Source organism: Grammomys surdaster, unplaced genomic scaffold (assembly GCF_004785775.1).
Source record: "Grammomys surdaster isolate TR1022 unplaced genomic scaffold, NIH_TR_1.0 167, whole genome shotgun sequence".
Classification (NCBI taxonomy): Eukaryota; Metazoa; Chordata; class Mammalia; order Rodentia; family Muridae; genus Grammomys; species Grammomys surdaster.
This window is the reverse complement of record NW_021604615.1, coordinates 57,927-79,754: the sequence shown is the minus strand read 5'-3', so window position 1 is coordinate 79,754 and position 21,828 is coordinate 57,927. Positions and strand designations below refer to the sequence as shown.

At 39.2% G+C, this 21,828-nt stretch overlaps 1 protein-coding gene across 1 annotated transcript in view; it reads left to right on the top strand.

The window, feature by feature from the left end:
• Positions 1 to 11,710: 11,710 nt before the first annotated feature.
• The window catches only part of Shcbp1 (SHC binding and spindle associated 1), a 33,650-nt gene continuing 23,532 nt past the window's right edge, over positions 11,711 to 21,828 (top strand). The window contains exons 1-3 of the mRNA XM_028766382.1: positions 11,711 to 11,818; positions 20,212 to 20,379; positions 20,516 to 20,631. Coding sequence (XP_028622215.1) covers positions 11,716 to 11,818; positions 20,212 to 20,379; positions 20,516 to 20,631 — 387 coding nt within the window. The 5' untranslated portion in view covers positions 11,711 to 11,715. The remainder of the gene's footprint in view (positions 11,819 to 20,211; positions 20,380 to 20,515; positions 20,632 to 21,828) is intronic.

Genomic DNA, 21,828 nt, shown 5'->3' with positions numbered 1-21,828 from the left:
TGTTATACATCCCCTTGCATGGCATTGAATTATTACATCCAAACCTGAGTTTTAGAGACATCGGAGGTGGTTTGGTAAATTTAAGTTCTTATTAGACATGTAGAAAATAAGTCTTATTTAGCATATATTTCTCCAGGTTACTTTTTAAACCTTTAATGTGTTCATGTGTAAGGCCCGGAGTGGGGGACCCCCCAATCAAGCCACAAGAGATTTCGACTACCCAGAATCACACAAGAGACCAAACTTGCTGTAAACCGCAAAAGGCTTTATTTCTGGATTTCGGGGTATCAGCTGGCTGGGGCCAAGGCTCGAAAGAACAGCGTCGACCTCGAGGCTCGGGAGCAAGGGGTATTTAAAGGAGAAAACCACAAACTAGGGGGGTACAATCCAGGGGGTAAGGGGGAATCATAAGAACATCAGCAGACAGTATCATAAAAACAGTGGAAGGTCCCCAGGTCATTCGATCATGTGGGAAACACATCCTGTGTACTTATTTTTTTAAGAGTTTAATCTTGTTTAATCATCTATCATGTGGCCAGCCAGTCCTTGGAACAGCCCAGATGACTGGTATTTTCTTTATGGTCAACCAGTTCCTAGAACCCAGAGCCCAAAGCCTATGAACCAGATGACCTGCATTCTTGGCTCTGCTCTTTTCTAGTCAGCTAAGTTCCTGGAGCACGAATGGCCTGGCTTCAGCCTCTATATGCCAGGGGTCTCGAAAAAGGTTTATTCTTTTCATGTGAGTCTCACTTTATCATTGTGTGTTCTATAGGACTCCATTTAATATACAAACATGTCCCCTCAGACTACAACTTGATAGGTTTTCCAAACAAAACTAGAATTATTCAATTTTTTATATTAAGGCAATGTCATTAATAAAATCTGTATTACCTACTAATCCAACTCATTAAAGATTTATGAACCTTCTTGAAGGACTTTTCATGTGATATTCCATATAGAACATTATTCTATGTCCTGAAGGGAGTCAAAAACATCATAGTCAGAAATGCAAATGCATCACTGAAGAGAGGTCCCTGGGCCTAAGCTATAGCTAGATAGTGCATTTATTCCCTTGTTTATTGAGCATTTATTGTACACTGTGACTATGATTATATATCAACTTGTAAGTTCTATTATAGAAGTTTAGCTAGATGACTATAAACTAGAGAGCTGAACATATCATAGGGCTCAGCAAAAGATATAAATTTCATATTCATTCATCACCAGTTAAATAAGAAGAGATGGTGTATATAGAATCCTGTGCATAAGCCTACTGGCCAAAAGTTTCAGCTAATTTTGCAAATTATGAAACTGTGATAAATAGACTTTAAGATAAATGATGTAGTAGCCCAAGATAAGAAGGCACCTTATATCACACTAACAAGAGATTCACTGCAAGGAAGGTAGCTTCCCTTCCAGAAGCAGAAACCAATGTAGCCTCAGCAATTAGGAGACATAGTTCTATTCATGAGATACACAGAAATTGCATCTGTATTCAAAATATCTGATGGGCTTGGTTCTCTATGAGATTACAATTTGCATCTTTTGGTTTCCAATAATTGCTATAGTCATAGCACTGGCATTTAATAGGCTACAGGGTTTGCAGGAGACCAAAGAAAGACACAGATCTATGGTTCTTCAATAACATTTATAATGTGGATAGATAAAAGCGGCAGAAAGAGAGTGGAAGAAAATTCAGTCTATTTTAAAACTATTCCACTAAAATATAGCAATTCTTCTAGTCTATGTAAGAACCGACACTTTTTTCTCAATGAAGATCATTATATTTCATAATATGCAAAGCCATAATTCATATGCAAGACTGTAAATGTGGTGGGTCATTTTCAAAAACTCAAATTTAAATTCTTACATCTAGAAATTGAATTATGTTATTTTTGCCTTGAATCAATAGTCACAGAGATGATTAAAACATGTTAGAGATATTTTATAGCCTGAATACATATTTTATCCAAGCATCACTAAAAATATTTATTTTAGAGCTGGAGAGATGACTTAGTGGTTAAGAACACTGACTGCTCTTCCAGAGGTCCTGACTTCAATTCCTAGCAACCACATGGTGGCTCACAGCCATCCATAAAGGTATCCAGTGCCCTCTTCTGGTGTGCCTAAAGACAGCTACAGTGTACACATGTACTTAAAATCAATAAATAACTATCTTTAAAAAGTGTTTAATTTTTATAAACAACTATTTTACTCTTTCTTTCAAACTTGTCTAAAATAATTTAGAATCACAACTATGTATATCTTGTATAGCATTGGTTTTTAAATGTCTATTTTTGTTGATCAAAGAAAAACTTTAAAACATTTTGTATCTTCTACAGATTAATGTATTATTGACAGTCATTTATAATATAAATTAATTTATTATTGTCAGTTATTTATAATAATGTCAATTATTATACTGATGATATACTACTATATCATCAGAACTGTGGGTGTTTAACAGTACTCACTGAACATTATTCGAGGTATTTTAAGCTGGCAATCACAAGCCAAGGTATAATATGCAATTAATAAGTTCTAGTTCCCTTAATAAACTTTAAGTATTAATGAAGGCTGAAAAGGTAAGGTTTTATATTCTATTAGTAGGTTATCTACACAGAATTGGTCAAATTAAAATAAAAAACAAAATTATTTACCTTTATGAGTTTCTGGAGCCATCAATTGTTGAATTAATGAACAGAGATATGTTGATGCATTCTTTATCATTTGTTGAACAATTTATACATAATTCATTAAAATATCAAATGATAATAATTAGTTCAAAACTTGCAGTAAGTGTATTTGTACTTGCATAGTCGTTTAACCTCATATAGCTGAGAAATTATAGTAAAATTTCATATATTAACAAAGTATGATATAAGAAAGTCATGTAAACAACACTTAGTACACATCAGAATCATAGCAGTGGCTACATGGTTAAGTCTCTGTTAGAGAAAGAGAACATTATCTTTAGCAAGGATGACCTCAGCCTTCACAAGGAAAGGCATAATTGTCATAATAACTAAGAAGACGTCAATTCTAAATGATAATAAATGTTTTAAACATTGAAAATAAATAGGTTTTTATCCTGTGTAAACCATTATATTGATAGAAAATAAATTTTCCTAACAATGGGTACAGAATTCACTTAGTCTCACCAATATAACATTTACAAATTGGAATACCAACTGACTGAACCACCAGGAGGTGTTTTGGGTAGCTTCTACCTTTATGAATTTACATCACCACAGGAAAGGTTTAAAAGAAGATCAATATGTATGCCATTCACTTAGAGCAGGTAATTGGAATCAGTTTAAATGAGCTGTTAGTCTCTGAAAATATGTTTCTACTTCTCATTTTGACATGCCTTGACAAATAACCAGTATTCCCATAATATAACACTCCTGTCTTCCAAAAATCCCACACACTTTTCCAGCTACCATAGTTTTCTTTGCAGCATGCCTCTGTAAGTTAGAAGCCAAATTATTTCTTCATGGTTCATACACAATAAAAACCGATGTTGTTCTTCCTATGAGGTTGCAATCTACCTCCGCTCCTCCAGTCCTTGCCCCAGCTCCCCCACCCGGGTTCCACAGGCTCAGTCTGGTGGTTGACTCTAACGTCCACATCTGCATTGTTCAGTTGCTGGCAGAACCTTCCAAAGAACAGCCACACTAGGTTCCTGTCAGTAAATGCTTCTTGGCAACAGCAACAGGGTCAGAATTTGGTGTCTGCAGACAGAATGGATTCCTAGGTAGGGCAGTCCCCGGATGGCCCTTCCTTCAGTCTCTACTCCATTTTTTGTCCCTGTCTTTCCTTTGGGCAGGAACACTTCTGGATTAAAAACTTTAAGATGGGCAGGTGGCCCCAATCCTCAACTGAGGCCCATGCCTGTCTACTGGAGGTGGTTTATACAGGTTCTATTTCCCTTTCACTACTCACATTTCTTCTAAAGTCATCCCTGTTGGGTCCTGGGAGCCTCTCACTTCCCTGGCATCTGGAACCCTCCAGTGGTTACCCCAGTTCTTCATCTCCCACTGCTACATATTTTTATTCGATTTACCAACCCTCTGTACCTCTCTTCTGTCCCTCTGGTGCCTGATACTGCCTGCCTTATTTCCTCTCCCTCCTCTTTCCCTCCCTTCACCTCCTGCGATCATCCTATTCCCATCTCAATACAGGACTGAAGCATCCACGCCCTGGTCTTCCTTCCTCCTAAGCTCCCTATGGTCTGTCGGTTGTATTGTGGGCATTGTGAGCTTTTGGGCTAATATCCACTTATCAGTGAGTACATACCATATGTGTTCTTTTGTATATGGGTTACCTCACTCAGGATGATATTTTCTAGTTCCATCCATTTGCCTGCGAATTTCATGAAGTCATTGGTATTAATAGCTGAGTAGTATTCCATTGTGTAAAGGTACCACATTTTCTGAATCCATTCGTCTGTTGAGGGACATCTGGGTTGTTTCCAGCTTCTGGCTATTATAAATAAAGTTGCTATAAACATAGTGAAATATGTGTCCTTGTTATATGTTGGAGCATCTTTTGGGTATATGCCCAATAGTTCCTAATGGGAATCCCTATCTCTTTACAGTGAATGACTTCAAGAATTATCTATTTTGTTGATAAGGTGATTGAACAACAAGGCAATAAAAGTAAACAAAATAGAATAAAAGGATTAAAATTGTTCCCCAAAGTTTTAAGCTTCCCCTATTCCCAGGCCTGTGGCCAAACTAATAATTGCAAACTTATCATTATTTAAACTTTAACTTTTGACTTATTATACTTCAGAGCTCAGAGCTCTGAGGTCAGCTACATTTATTTTCCTATGAAACTCTAATGATAATGACATGGGCAAAGCTGTCAGGCAGTGGCCAGAAAGAGTCAAGTTAACCCTTAACTCAGCAGTTCTACGAGCTTTCTGCTTCTGTACATTGTATACATTTCCAAAGGAGACCAGGAACCACTCTCAAAGGTTGTGCAAAACTAGTTTCATTTCTATAGCTTTTTCCTTTCTCCAGGTTCCAATGTTGGCTCTGCTTTACTTTTCTTTTCTCTTCTCCTCTCCCCTCCCCTCACCTCCCGTCCCCTCACCTCCCCTCCTCTCCCCTCCTCTCCTCTCTTCTCTTTTTTCTTTTCTTTTCTTTTTTTCTTTTCTTTTTTTCCACTTTTTTTCAAGACAGGGTTTCTCTGTATAGTCCTGGTTGTCCTGGAACTCACTCTGTAGACCAGGCTGGCCTTGAGCTCAGAAATCCACCTGCTTCTGCCTCCCAAGTGCCAGGATTAAAGGAATGCACCACCACTGCCTGTACCTGCTACACTTTCTTATAATTTCTTCAAACTTTCTTTGCAAGTCAAACATTAATCCAAAACTACCAGACAGATCTGCTACCATTGTGGAAGATGTCTGCAAATGGCATCTTTAAGAGAGTAACGAGTCACATGAGACAAGAAGGAAACCAATCAGATGCAACATGACTTACTATCTGGTGTTGGTCCAAATTTCAATAGTTTGACACTGGACAGCTTATTGTAGGCATATTTAAATACAGTATAATTTTCAGGAAAAAAGGGGGGACTTCCTGGTGTAACACAATCCCATGTGCACAAGGAGGCATAATTGTGTCAAAACTCTTTTCAAAGTGCATGTCACTTGTTCCCATGAAGTTGAGTTCTAAAGATAGGCTACAAGTGTTATCTTAAGGGCCTAGGATGAGCTCAAAAGTCCACAGCAAATTAAAAAAAATCATTACATCAATTAATAAAGGGATGCTTCAAATTTACTTTTTGCCTCAGTGTTTGAAGAGAACTGCTGGAAATAGCATATATTGCCAACCAGAAGTTAAATGGAAATCACACATCAGAAACTAAAGACAAGTGTTGAACGGGGGCAAGAATTAAGTAATCAAAAGCAACACAATCAGGACATATTCAACAACACACAACTATATATATATACTGCACCAGTTCCAGCTTCCTGTGACTTTGAAGTCACCATTAGGAGTTCCATATTCAGGTGGACCTGCTTCCACCATTCAGAAAGAAGGAGAGGAACACACACAATCCCATATCTAGAATTTCAAGTTGGAAGTATTTTCCATGAATGATTACTTTTCATAGACAGTGCATGCTGTGATGTAAAGTAAGGTCTATGAACTAGCCCAAGAATCAAATTATGCTGGGAACTTACTATGTGAAATACTGATGTGCCTGCTAAGAGTGTAGCCATGATCAGAGTGTTTTGTGCTGAGAACTAGAATATCATGTTACAAGGTGCTGATAACACACAGAAGAAAAGGCCTAGTTTTGGATGGAAAGTGTAGAAGACTTGTTTGAAAGTTTATGAGTTGTAATAAATAAACTATGCTTCATGAAACATGAGATACACAAACGCTGTGTTCTTGTAACTGGAATACTGGATAAAGTGAAGACTTAGATTCTACCACCTATCTATTTTCTCTTCCTTAAGTTTTGCTGAAGTTCTTAATTCTAAGCATTGGTGTGCTACTGTTCACTGCTGGGTGTTCTGCTTCTGACATTTCTTCAAACAATGTTCATCTTTTCTTGGTAAACTCCTTCATACCAGCTGTGATCTCATGCTTTATTTCAGGAGGAAGAATGCTGAAGTCCTCAGAGTCAACACCTATAGCATGAGAATTGTGAAAGAATTCTTTCTGTAGGTCGTACATGTTAATACCATTAAATTTATATTTATCCACTTTAGGCCTATTCACTGTTACCAACATCCATTGTGTTTATATTATAAATAAAGCTCTATATAATCTACAGGCAGAGCCTACATTCTGCAACAGGCATCACAGTGTACAAGCAGATGAGTGATAAATCTCTTCATTTGTTCACCCATTCCAAAGAAAGCTATGTACCAGGCAATCATACCACCCAAGCCGAACTCTAAGACTCTAGGTACTATAGTCAGTATGTTCATAAATGAGCTAATCTTAGGAGTAGAGTAAGGCATAAAGTAAGTAAATGAATAAGCAAGATAACTGTTAGAGTATCCAACAGGTAATCAGAAATACAAAAAGGGAAAAATATGTGATAGAGAAAACCCTACCAAACAGATGTCCTAGGTAGGGATTTGAAAAAATACCAAGAATCTGATACATGCATACACATAATGGTGGACCTGCTACCACCATTCACAAAAAAGGAGAGGAACACACACAATCCCATATCTGAAATTTCAAGTAAGAAGTATTTTCCATGAAAGATTACCTTTCGTAGACAATATATGCTGTGATTTAAAGAAAGGTCTATGAACTTATGTATATAAATATATACATAAGAACACATAAGATAAATTTAGTATATATACATATATCAAAATATGAACACATATGTATCTGACACAGATATACATATCAAATGCATATATTCAACTATATGGAGAGGATGATCAAAAATTTACAAGTTATTTAAAGTATAGTTTGTTGTTTTTGTATTTGTGGCACTTTGGATTGAATCTAGGGTCTCAGCCTCAAGTATATAATGGAAGCACTCTACCACCAAGTTAGATTCTCAGCCCAGAGATAGTACTCTTTTTTTTTTTTTTTTTTTTGTAGGGTTTCTCTGTGTAGCCCTGACTGTCCTGGAACTCACTCTGTAGACCAGGCTGGCCTCGAACTCAGAAATCCACCTGCCTCTGCCTCCCAAGAGCTGGGATTGAAGACATGTGCCACCACTGCCCAGCGATAGTACTCTTTTTAAATATTTCTATTAATTCTTTCAGAATTTTTAAAAGATTTATTAATTTATTTTATGTATACAAGTACATTGTAGCTGTCTTCAGACACACCAGAAGAGGGTACCGGATCCCATTACAGATGGTTGTGAGCCACCATGTAGTTGCTGAGAACTAAACTTAAGACTCTCTCTGGAAGAGCAGTCAGTCCTCTTAACCATTAAGCCAGCCTCAGCTAGTACTCTATATTCCCCAAATGTATTACTATTACTTCTTGAATGGTCAGCTGTTTCTGAAAGAAAATAGCTAACTTGGCTATATGGAAATTCATAATGCAAAATCCAATATACAAGTGCATGGAATGTATATGTAACTGTAGATTTTATATATACACATACATACATGGACTCAGATATATACACAGTAAAAGAAACAGTTATCTTTACCTCTTAATGTTGAACGAACCCAAAAGAAAGCAATCTGTTGTAATCAACAAAGGTGAAAGGAGTTGGAGATCTGAAGAGTAGAACACTTTGACACTACATATGGAGATGCAGAATTTTGAGTTTTCCCTGCTGGGTTTCAGTCTTACTTTGGTCCAGTATTTCTTCACTATGCCCCCTTTGCTTCCTTTTTGAAGCAATGTATAGTCTCTGTCACTGTATGTTGAGTGTATGTGATCTGCTTTTATATTTTGATTTTACAAGGGATTACAGTTAAGAGATTGCCATGAGTCTCAAAAGAGAATTTGTATTTTGGACTTTTAAGGAGAATTGAGACTGTGATAAACTGTGGGGACTTTTGAAGCTGAACTGGATGCATTTTTGCAATATAATATTGCTATAAGCCTATAGGGAGTAGAATGTGGTGGTTGGAATACAGATGACCTCGATAGGCTCATATATTTGAGATTTTGGGGCTTCAAAGCCCCCCGCCATCCCCAAAGCACTATCTGACTTACACATAAGGTTCCAGATATGAGCTCTCAGCTGTTCTTACTGCCATGCCTTCTCTCATCCATAAAAGACTCTAATCTTCTTGAACCATATACCAAATTATACACTTTCTTTTACCAGTTGCCTTGATCATGGTGTTTTATCATAGTAATAGAAAAGTAATTAACACAGATAGTCATGGAAGCTTTTGAGAATTGCCTACAATTAAATTAGTGGATTTTCTATTACTAAACACAGGAGACCAAATGCAGAAAATAAGGGGTATATACATACATACATACATACATACATACACACACACACGTGTGTATATATATATATATATATATATATATATATATATATATAGTGTCTGAGGTACATGAACTGAGTCCTACAGATATCTGGAAACAAGGATAGAAAAATCTGCCTATGGAAAGAATTAAAAGATCAGGGGATAAAGTTAGAGAAGAATGAATAAAGGGCTAAAAGTTTATTCTGAAGATAAGACAAGCTAGACTAAGCATGGTAATATAATTCCAGCAGGAAAATTATGAGTTCAAGGCCAGCCTAGACTACACAGCAAATTTCAGGCCAGCCTAGGACACCTAGTGAGAATTTATCATTTAAATTTTTCAGAAAAAATACTGTGAGGTTTTATAAGAAATAAAATAATAATATCAGAATTTGGCTTTAAATACATAGTACAAGGCAGACTATGTTGGGAGGTGGGCTGTTGAAACAAAGGGATGATACTGATGCTTCCACTCTACCAGGCTGAGCTCTACATGGAATATAGCACAGCTTCCCAGAACATTGGATTAGACTAGTCTACAGAAGACTAAAAGCTTGATTCTGGCAATTCTTTTCTTTTTTTCTGTTACTGAAATTAATTTTTTTTCATACAACATACCTCAAGAAGTGGCATCGAGGATGAGAAAGCATTAAGTTCAGGTGCTACTGAGATACCTGTGGCAAGCTGGTGAAGATGGTAATCTAAAGAGAAAAAATGAACTGATACTAAAGAAACTTTGTCTCTTGGGAGCAACTGGGAAGGGGTTCGACAACTACGGGGGGAAAAAAAAACACAACTCTCTAGAATCTGGTTCACCCAAGGCCTCACTAAGTCACTCCAAACACAGACATCTTGATGACTAACAGCCAGCCACCAGAGCAACAGTCCATTGAAAAGCTATTGAATTAACTTGGAGAAGTTACTCAACTTCATGACTTCTACACCTCATTGAGAAATGAGTACATTGTACTGCTACTTCTTATCTCACAGGAATATTTTTTTTTAAAGAAAACAAGCTTATTGAGTACATAGTAAAAGGCAGACTCCTGGGGGATAGCAAGACTATCCCCCAGGATACTCAAAGACATAAAATATTTATGTATTAATTTACATATATTTATGTGTCTGTGGTACATGTATGTTCATGTGAGTGTGTGGACATATGTGTAGATAACAGAGGTTTAGGTTGGGTGTCATCTTCTATGGCTCCCCACTCTAATTTTTAAATTAAAGTCTCTCACCAAACCTGAATTTTGCCAATTTGGATAGACTTGTTGGCCAGTAAGATCCAGAGTGGTCCTGTCTCAAAACCATCCCTCTTCCAGCACTGAGATTACAAATGGTTACTACCATATCTAGTTTTTTATGTGGGTTTGGGAACCAAACATATCCTTATGCTTGCCTAGCAACTATCACATCAGTTGAAACATTTTTCCAGCTCTATAGAATGATTTTGAGGTTTAAATAAGATATTGTAGGTAAAACTTGCTGGCAGTAGTTTGCATAGTAAATACTAGCTATTACTGTTAGTTACAGTTTAAATTATTAAAAGTTAATCAATTAGCATACTAAATATAACATTTTGAGACAATGTTTTGCCATGTCACTCTAACTGGACTGGAATTTGATTTATAGACCAATCTGGCCTGGAACTCCTAGTGACCTACCTCCTGTCTCTGTCTCTGCTTCTGACTCTAGAGAACTAGAATTAAAGGCATATGCCACCATAGCCCATCTAAATATAATTTAATATAATTTGAAACAACCCAGTATCTGGTTCCTGTTAGTGACAGTGACAGAGCTGCTTATGCCAACATTATAATATTGTTTCTTTCTGTAGTCAGCTCCTGAGTAATGAAGGGATTTTTTTTTCATGGCACTAGCATTCATTAGTAGTGGCTGAAACACATACGTGGTTTTTGTTTGTTTTTGTGTTTGGTTTCTTGTTTTTTTACTTTTTGTAATGATCCACTGTAATTGACAACCACACTGATTAAGCCAATTAAAACTTTTTAAGTTTTAAGTCCTTTTTATTAAAGACCAGACTTTAGCCTCTAAAAAGTCACTTGGTGACAAAGCTCAGGGATATATAGTTTTAAAGGCAAAAGCCACTAAGGTACACCAAAGTAAAGTGGATGTTAGAGTAATCTAGAAACATTTATTATTAGCAAAAAATAGTAGTTATTTTGGACATAACTTGCCAATTATTTCGATTAATACCTCTGGACCATGGGCAAGGCCCTGGAAGTCTAAAAGGTGTTGCCAAGGCCAACTGGCCCAAGAACTCTTTTGGTTTTTCGAGACAGAGTTTCTCTGTGTAACCCTGGCTGTCCTGCAACTTATTCTGTAGACCAGGCTGGCCTCAAACTCAGAAATCCACCTGTCTCTGCCTCCCAAGTGCTGGAATTAAAGACATGTGACACCACTGCCCGGCTGGCCAAAGAACTCTTTAAGCAAACATAAAATAGAGTTAATCAAGATGGCATAACTTAATCATTTCACTTTCATTATCTTTTCTACTATGCTCAACATCCAAGTTCGCCTTACTGATTTTTGAGAAATCATTCCAAATTATATTAACATTCTACTTCCTTTTGTTTGGCTAAACCAGTGACTGGGAAGAATTTGCTCCAGAACAGTCTGCCAATCCCATAGGTGGCGCTGAAGCACTATCAGAGCATTTACTGAAAGCTGAAGAGGCTCCTCTATCCGAGTACCGACGCTAGTGATGTCGTCATCGCGTTCTGGTTTGTGACAGCCGCCCGCGTAAATTTGAAATGGCTGATGATTTGCGGACCGGTGTAGTTCTGGAACCTAAAGTTATGGTTCCATCGAGACCTGACTTGGCGGCGGAGGAGGATTCGACGTCCTGGAAGGAAGGTGAGCACCTCAGTCCGTGTCGGAGGGCTGTTTTTATGGTTGCCGGCCGGGCCTGAACAGCCTTAGGACGCGATTACCTGCGTGGGGAGTGCTGCGCCGGGCCTGGCCCCACTCTCACGACTTCGGAGTCGGCAGATACTGTGCCCAATTTAGGTTCTCTATCCTCTTGACTCAGCTTCTGGAGAAGAGAAAGAGTTGGATCTGGGTGGAGATTGCCCAGATGAAAGGGACACAGGGAGCAGTATTCATTTATTTGCTGAGCCAAGTTTTTTTTTTTTAACCTACATCTAAGGGATCATGTGCTACACTTCTCCTTTATAAAAACAACATTGAACTCTGATCCTAAACAATGAGGACAGATGACAGCAGAGCTGAGTTCGAATAGAATCTAGAAATAAAAATAACCCAGATTTTCTAACCCTCAAGTTCTTTGTACCTTGTCATGGGGATTCCATTTTAATTTTTATTTGCCTAACTATGTCCTTACATATGCTAGGAAAAGTGCTCTACCACTGAGCAATATCCTCAGTTCCTTTTTTATTTTGAGGCAGGGTCTCTACGTAGCTCTGGCTGACATGAAACTCATTATGTAGACCAGGCCAGCCTCTGACTCAGAGTTCCACCTGTACTGGGTTTAAAGACATGAATTACCATGCCTGGCCCTGATGATTTTTTAAGGCTAGTTTATGTTAACACATTCAGTTATAATGTATAATAAAAGAGTTTGATTGAAGTGAGAAATCATAGCTGTGACTTAATTCTGCAACTAACGTACTTTGTGAACAGCCAAAAGTTTCATTTGTACAGTTTTACTGCCTTAGAAAACAGTATTTCCTATGTGAAAATGTTATAATATGAAGTGTCAGCTTTAAAGTAGCTGTAAGGAACTAAATTTGTATACTGCCATATATGAAATATTAAAAGTCACATTTACGAGTCAGGAATAATAGTGCATACCTGTGATCCCAGCACTTGAGTGTAGTAGTAGCAGGAGCAATGGGAATAAAGGGCCATCCTTGGCTACCTAATAAATTGGAGAGCAGCCTGGGCTACAAGAAACTTTGCCTGCATAAAACCAAACCAAAACAACAGTCACAATAAAACACTGAACTTAGAGAAATAGAGTTTACTTGATGGTTTCCCAAAGCAAAGGGAAACTGAGGCCATGTTTGTCAAAGGAAACTTAATGAATGGGGCTGGAGAGATGGCTCAGTGGTTAAGAGCGCTGACTACTCTTCCACAGGTCCTAAGTTCAATTCCCAGCAACCACATGGTGGCTCACAACCATCTGCAATGGGGTATGATGCCCTCTTCTGGTGTGTCTGATGACAGCTACAGTGTACTCATATACATACATAAATAAATAAACAAACCTTTGCCAGGCAGTGGTGATGCACACCTTTGATTCCAGCATTTGGGAGGCAGAGGCAGTTCCAGGCCAGCCTGGTCTACAGAGTGAGTTCCGGGACAGCCAGAGCTATACAGAGAAACCCTGTCTCGAAAAAAGAAAGGAAAAAACAAAAACAAAACTTAATGAACAGCATGAAGAGTAGAGTGTATTCTCGCCATTTAAAGAAGCTATGTGAGGTAATAGGAATCTTAGCTTTCTTGTGGTACTCATTCTTAATATGTAAATATAAACATGAATGTCTCTGGTAGATGAGTTCATTTTTCTACTTGTTGCGGGGAAATTTTTTTTTAAGGTTTATCCATTTATTTACTGTATCTGCTTTCAAACATCCCATAAGAGGGCATCAGATCCCGGTACAGATGGTTGTGAGCCACCATGTGGTTGCTGGGATTTGAACTCAGGACCTCCAGAAGAACAGTCAGTGCTCTTAACCACTGAGCCATCTCTCCAGCCTGGAAATTTTTTTTAATATAATTTTAATTTTAAAGACAGATACAGCTAAAAAGCATTTGGAATCTATCAACTTAATAAACTCTAGTTTCTACCAATCAAAGGGCTAAGAATGCTATCAGCATCTGAGGTTTATAGCTGAGAGCTATCTATATGGCTATAACTTGCCTTTTATGTTTTCACCAATATATTTGAAGAATGCCTTGATTTATGACTTATTTTATTTTGTTACTATTAAAAAAAAACTTAATGAAACTGCGTCTACATTGTAACATAGAATTTGGGTGTGATGGTTTGTATATGCTTGGCCCAGGGAGTGGCACTATTAAAAGGTTTGGCCTTGTTGGAGTAGGTGATTCTCTGTGGGCGTGGGCTTTAAGACTCTATTCCTAGCTGCTTGGAAGTCAGTATTCTGTTAACAGCCTTCAGGTGAAAATGTAGAACTCTCAGTTCCTCCTGCACCATGCCTGCCTGGACGCTGCCATGTTCCTGCCTTGATAATAATGGACTGAACTCTTGCCTTGGTCATGGTGTCTGTTCCCAGCAGTAAAACCCTAAAACAGAAGTTAGTACTAGGAACTGGAGTATTGCTGTGATAGGCCTGACCATGCTTTTGTTTTGAGAAATGTGGATTTTGGAACTTTATAAAGCAGTGGAGGGCTTTAAGTTGGGGTTAATGGGCTACCCTAGTATCCTAGTGTGGAAGACTTTGTTGCTGAGTATGATTTGAACTGTGCAGACCTGGCTCAAGAAGTTTCAGTGAAGAAGAATTTCAGAATGTGGCCTAGAGACTGTTTTTGTGGCATTTTGGTGAAGAATGTGGCTGCCTTTTGCCATTGTCTGAAGAGTTTACCTGAGTTTAAGATAAAGAGATTTATATTAATTGCACTGACAAAGGAAGTCTCAAAATAGCCCAGCAGAGACTTTGTTCTCTGGTTAAGTATCATGAAGAGCATTTTGAACAAGCATAGCAAGCTTAGAAAGAAAAAATATAAAATATATGGTTCAAGTATTAAAGGAGCACCAGGAAATGAAACAGAACTGAACCCTATGTTCTAGGAGATAAAAGATTAAAGGATTTGGGGGCAAGATCTTACGCAGCTAAGTTTAGATCCAAGCATGGTGCTACACACCTTTAATCCCAGGAGATAAAGCCAAACAGATGTCTAAATTCAAGGCCAGCCTGGGACAAAGCATGTTCTAGGTGAAGAAAAGCTTAAATCCAGGGATGGTGGTAAATACCTTGAATACCAGCATTACAGGAGACAGAGCCATGCAGATCTCTGAGTTCAAAGTCAATCTACAGAACAAGTTCCAGGAAAGCCAAGCTTAGGCAGAGAGGGAGTTGGAAAACAGAAAGCTGGTAATGGAGTAAGAGGGGCTATATTCCAGCCCCAGAAAGCAGCAGAACTCAGCAGCTTTGGCATGTGGCTCTGGTGTTAGAGTGAAAAATAGAAGGGACTACTGGGACAATTGAATGCTGGTTAGCTGGAGCTAAGAAATTAGCAGTGATTAAGAAGAGACCATCATCACTGAGGTGAGATCTTCTGGGAAGTTTTCTGAGAGCACAAAGAAGCTGTGTTTCAGAGATAGCCAAGGTAATGCCTCATTCTGCAGCTGTTCTTGGTAATGTGTAAGAGTCATCCAGGTGGTACTAGTTTTAAAGGCATGAAGGGGTCATGAAGAGCAGCTGAGGCATGGCACTGTGAGAGGCCATGGAAGGCCATTGGTGAAGGTGTAGCCTCCGTTGTAGTTGATGGCCCACAACTGAAGGGTCATGTAAAGGAGTTGAGGCTTGGCATCATGAAGAGAGCCTATGAGAGCCTATTGGTGAAGCCTAGTTGCAGCAGAAGACTCCAGTGTATTGGAGTTCCCATTACCATGGGGATGATCATCAAGAACACCAGAGGCAGTGGATCAACCTGAGTTTAGCATGCTACAGAGTGCAGAGCTGGAGAAGTGATGGCAGGCCTTTGGAAGAGCTCAGAAAGTCATGTGTAGATCCCAGACATTGGAACAAGAAGTTGTGAATTTGAAGATGCCTTGGAGACTCACGATATTAAAGATGTCAGGGCTGTGGGATATCTGCTGAGGAAAGCTTCTAAGAGTGAGTGAAAAAAGGAGAAAGAAGTTTGTTGCTGGTCAACAAAGATGAAAAAGGAGTTGGAGATCTGAAGACTGCTTTGACATCAGCTATGGAGAAACAGAGTTTGGAGTTTGCCCAGATGTTTTCCTGTCTTGCCTTGGTGATTACAGTTAAGTAATTGGATGAATCTCAGAAGAGAACTTTGAACTTTGGACTTTCAGCATTAGTGAGACTGCTGTAGGCTATGGGGACTTTTGAATTTGGACTAAATGTATTTTGCATTATGCTATGTTTAGATATGGCCCCTATAGACTCATATGTTTGATCAAGCCTGCGGGGACCAGGATTGGAATGTGATGGTTCGTATATGCTTGGCCCAGGGAGTGGCACTATTAGAAGGTGTGACCTTCCTAGCTGCCCGGAAGTTAGTATTCTGTTAACACCATTCAGATGAAGATGTAGAACTCTCAGTTCCTCCTGCACCATGTCTGCCTGGATGCTGCCATGTACCTGCCTTGATAATAATGGACTGAACCTCTGAACATGTAAGCCAGCCACAATTAAATGTTGTCTTTATAAGACTTGCCTTGGTCTCGGTGTCTGTTCCCAGCAGTAAAACCCTAACTAAGACATTGGGGTAATCTAAAACTATGTTCTGGGGTGATGGTAACTGTGCTGGCTACTTTTATGTTATCTGTACACAGCTAGAAGTGTCTGAAAGGACTGAACCTCAACTGAGAAAATGCCTGCATAAAATCTTATCAGGCTGTAGGAGATTTCTTAATTAATATTTGATAGGGAGGACACAACTCATTGTGAATGGTGCTGTCCCTGAGCTGGTGGTCCTAAGAAATCAGGCTGAGCAAGCCATGATATTCAAGCCAGTAAGCAGCACCCTTCCATGACCGCTGCATCAGCTCCTGCCTCCTGCTCCCTTCCCTGCTTTTGTTCCTGCCTGCTTTTGATTATGAACTGTTATATGCAACTATGCATGAAATAAACCCTTTCCTCCCTAAGTTGCTTTTTTCCCCATTAATTTATTTATTATTTTACATCCCAGTTGCAGCCCCCTCTTCCTCACCTTCCAGTACCATCCTTAGAACCCTCTCCCCCACACCCCCTTCCTTTCTCTGAGGAAAAAGTGAAGCTCCCTTGGGTACTCCTCTGCCCTGGGACAGTCAGTCACCCAGTTAGGGGAACAGGATCCACAGGCAGGCAACAGAAACAGGGACAGTCCCCACTCCAGTTGGGTGACCCACATGAAGACGAAGTTGCACTTCTGCTACATATGTGCAGGAGGCCTTGGTCCAGCCCAGATATGCTTTTGGTTGGTGGTTCAGTCTCTGGAAGCCCCTAAGGGTCCAGGTTAGTTGACTCTTTTCTTCTTGTAGAATTCCTATCCACTCCAGGTCCTCAATTCTTACCCAACTGTTAAGCCTAACAGAGTATCAATAGTGTCAGGGATTGGTTCTTTATTATGGGATGGGCTTCAAGTTAGGCCAGTTGTTGGCCATTCCCTCAGTCTCTGCTCCATCTTAGTCTCTGCACTTCTTTTAGGCAGGACAAATTTTAGGTCAAAAGTTCTGTGGGTGGGTTGGTTTCCTTATCCCTCCACTGAGAGTCCTGCTTAGTTACAGGAGGGAGCCATTTTAGGCTCCATATCCCCCACTGCTAGGAGTCTCAGCCAGAGTCACCCTCATAGACTCCCTGTAGCCTCCCCCATATCAGGTCTCTGGTACATCCTAGAGATGCCCTGCTCTCCCTACACCTGATTCCCCACATACACTTCCCCTCCCCATCCCCACTCCCACCCAGTTTCCTCCCTCTATCCACCACCAATGATTATTTTATTTCCCATTCTAAATGAGATTCAAGCATCCTCCCTTGGGCCCTCCTTGTTATTTAGCTGCTTTGGATCTGTGGATTGTATCGTGGGTATGCTGTACTTTATGGCTAATATCCACTTATAAGTGAATACATACCATACATGTCTGTTTGGGTATGGGTTACTTCACTCAGGATAATATTTTTTCAGTTCTATCCATTTGCCTGCAAATTTCATGATGTCCTTTTTAATAGCTGAATAGTAATCCATTTGTGTAAATGAACCACATTTTTATCCATTTTTCGGTTGAAGAGCATCTGGATTGTTTCCAGTTACTGGCTATAAAGCTGCTGCCATAGTTGAGCAATTGTCCTTGTGGTATGATGGAGCATCTTTTTGGGTATATGCCCAGGAGTGGTATAGCTGGGTCTTGAGGTAGAACTATTCCCAATTTTCTGAGAAATCACCAAATTTACATCCAGAGAGATTGTACATGTTTGCACTCCTACGAGCAGTGTAAGAGTGTTCCCCTTGCTCTACATCCTCGCCAGCATGTGGTGTCACTTGAGCTTTTAATCTTAGCCATTGTAATGGGTATAAAAGGGAATCTCAGAGTCGTTTTGATTTGCATTTTCCTAATGACTAAGGACATTGAACATTTCTTAAAGTGTTTCTTGACCATTAGAGGTTCCTCTGTTGATATTTCTCTGTTTAGCTTCATTTTTTTTTGAGTTATGTGGTTTGTTCATATCTATTTGAGTTGTTTATATATTTTGGATATTAGCCCTCTGTCAGATGTAGGGTTGGAAAAGATATTTTCCCATTCCATAGGCTGCTATTTTGTCCTAATGACAGTGCTGTGAGCAAGAAGAAGAGTTCATAAACCTCAAAGCCCACCCTTAGTGACATACCTCATCCAACAATGACATACCTCCTAATCATTCCTAAAGGAACCCCACAAACTGGGAAGAACCAATCTCTGAGCTTCCAAAAACAACAACAACAAACAACAACAACAACAAAACCCCAAAAAACAAAAAAGCACCAAATCCTAAATCTATAAAACCCCGCCCCCAAAAAATCCCCCCCCCCCCCCCCCCCCCCCCCCCCCCCCCCCCCCCCCCACCGCCAAGAATTCCTATGTAAGCCCTTTTTCCATTTCCCTACTGTCTGCTCCTAGGGGCAGAGGCATCCATCCCTAGATTTGTCCCTCCACACTATGGACTCTCCAATTAATCTGTTTTATGAGATTTGCTGCCTGGTGTGACTCTTTTATTGGAAGAAGCCAAGGAGCAATGAAGAGAAGAATTGATGAAGTGGAGTGGGGCTGAAGCTCCTGAGCCCCTCAGCTCAGCTAGTGATACCCTCTCCTGGGAGCTGTAACATCTCTGCTGAGGAGGCTTTCTCTCAAGAGCTGTGTGGTTTGTGGCCCCCTGTATCTCAGTATGCCCTTTCACTGGGATACCTTTCCCCCTCAGAGCTGTGTGATTCCTGGGCTTCTGAGTCCCAGGATACCCTTCCATCCAAGCAGGAATACTTATACTATGTACCTGAAACAGCTTGCCTAGGCCAGAAGAGGGCATTAGATTTCCTGGAACTGGAGATTGTTAACTGCCACATGGGTGCTAGAAATTAAACTCTGGTCCTCTGCAAGAACAGTATATGTTTTTAACTGCTGAGCCATCTCCCCAGCTCCATGTAGTTCCTTTTTAAAATATATATTGGTGGAATTGTTTTAGAGGAAAAATTAGCTACAAGATATTTGGTCTAACCCTGCTAATTATAGTAAAAAATAAAAATCCTGGGATCTGGAGAGCTGGCTCAGTTAATAGTACTGCTTTTGCAGTGGATCACCCACATTCAAATTCCACCATCCATGTGAGGTAGTTTAGTAGGCACGGAGAGTTCCAGTGCTTCTGGCCTTTGGCACTCCTATTCATGCCCACACAGGGTTAAACACATACAAATAATTAAAAACAAAAATCCTTTAAAATAGACTTGCAGTTAGGAACACTATCTGATAACTAGATGTTAGGGATTGTTTCTAATGCTTTGAATTAGTCGACAATCTGTCCAAATGCTAAAGGTCCTTACCCCCAATTGGTTTTTGAACAACCAATAAAGAACCAACAGCCAATGGCTGGACGGAGAAAGAGGGGGCGCAAGCTAGGAACTGAAAGAAAGAGAGGAATTGCCACGATTCAGAGGGAGATGGATCAGATTGAGAGCTGCAGAAGGAAAATCTGAAATGTAGGTGAGAAGGAATATGGGCCCCTGAAAGGGCTGCCCAGAAATGTCTTGGGCAGCAAAGACTAGGGGAGCTGGCCAGAAGGAGCCAGGGCAACAAAGATAAAATGTAGAATTAGAAGGTGTTAAGCCAGGATTACAGGAGGGAAATGTGTGCATGCTGTAGGAAGAATTAGAACTGCCGAGTAATTTGAGCTAGCCAAGGCATTTTCAAATTAACTGGTGTGTGTGTGTGTGTTGTGTGTGTTTGTCTTCCATTCGTGAATCCAGATAACTCTTGGGCAGGTGTTCAAGTGCAACCTGTTGGGAGCCAAAGTAGTGTAGCCCATGAGTGCTACACTAGATAGTTGAGTCTTTGTGTTATATTGTTTTAGGTTTATTCCACGATGCAGATCCATGCAGCGATCGTGGCTATCATGCTGATCCAGGTGCCACTGTAAAATCTCTCATGCCTGAAAGAAAAATTCTTTTTCCACAAATTATCCAAACAAATGAACTTCTGTTTTATGAGCGATTCAGAGCCTATCAAGATTATATTTTAGGTGAGTAATTTCTTTTCTTGTAGTTTTATTTTGCAAGTAGCTTGTCCACAGATTGTCAGATTGTTCTCAGAAAGTGGATTCAGATGGATTTATTAACTTCTTATCTATACATTTCCAATTCTTATTTAATTTGTAGCTGACTGTAAGGCCTCTGAGGTAAAGGAATTCACAGTCAGCTTCTTGGAAAAAGTCCTTGAACCATCTGGATGGTGGGCAGTCTGGCACACAAATGTGTTTGAGGTGTTGGTTGAGGTAAGTTGAATTCTCTTATGAATATATTTTTCCAAGCTGTATTCTGTGTTTCTGACTTTGTTTCCTAGGTCCTGGATTGAATTAATCTGTTTCTTTTTAATCCTCCTTGGAGTCATTGATCATTTTTAATAGTAAAGTCTTAAACTAATTTTTAAGGGTTAAACGTGCTAGTTTTAATGCATGGCATCCTCAAACATGTGTGACATAATTTGTTCTCATCTGTTGTCCTCCCCAGAAACCCCCTCCAGTTAGTTCTGACTTCTGCTTTCTTATCACATGTATTCCTTTACCCTTTTCTATTTTATGCCTCCATTAAGATATTTTCCTCCATTTCATGTTTCTTTTTAAATTTTTATATATTTTTATGTTTATTAATTGTGTGTGTGCATGCATGTGTGCATACGCCTGTATATTCATGTAGAAATCAGAGGACAACTTATGGAAGTCAGTTTCTTCTTCTACCTTCTAGATTCAGGGAACTGACCCCAGGAACTCAGGTTTGGCAGAAAGCACCTTTATCTGCTGAGCCTTGCCAAACTCTAGATTCTTGGCCACAAATGTATAGCAGAGAATTTTGATATCTTCATTTGGTATTTTTACCTATTTCAGTATCTAAATTCAGCAGTTGAAAAGTTGTGTTATTTTGGAGGCATCCTGTTATGTTACTTTTTCCTGTTTGCTTGTGTATTTTGTGATGGAATATATACATTTGTTGGTTTAGATAACTTTTCTGGTTTTACTTGGAGATTATACATGGGTAGCTTCCTGGTTTTAATTCCCAATTAAATTAAATTAAATTAAATCCTTTCTTCAGGTTTTAATTCCCAATACCAGTCAGCGAGGGGAACACAGTTCTGATAGCTCAACACTAAAGTATAGAAAATGTAGAAATATACATAAAATCAAAGCCCACTAATACATCACTGATGACCATAAGCCAGACAGTGGGAAAATTCGTATAGAATGTGTTATAAAGTTAAAAATTATTTAGGATAAATGTATCTCTAATGCATTAATGAGGTAAAAGAAAGAGGCTGGGAAAAGAAAGAAATAGAAGACAGCCAAGGTTAAATAAATGAGAAGATAAAAGGTTGAAAAGTGTTAAGAAGAGGGAAAAAAAGGAGCAAGGGATTAAACACAGAAAGGAGGGGAAAACCCCTAAGGAATGAAAAAGTTCAAAATTAAATATATGGAGAG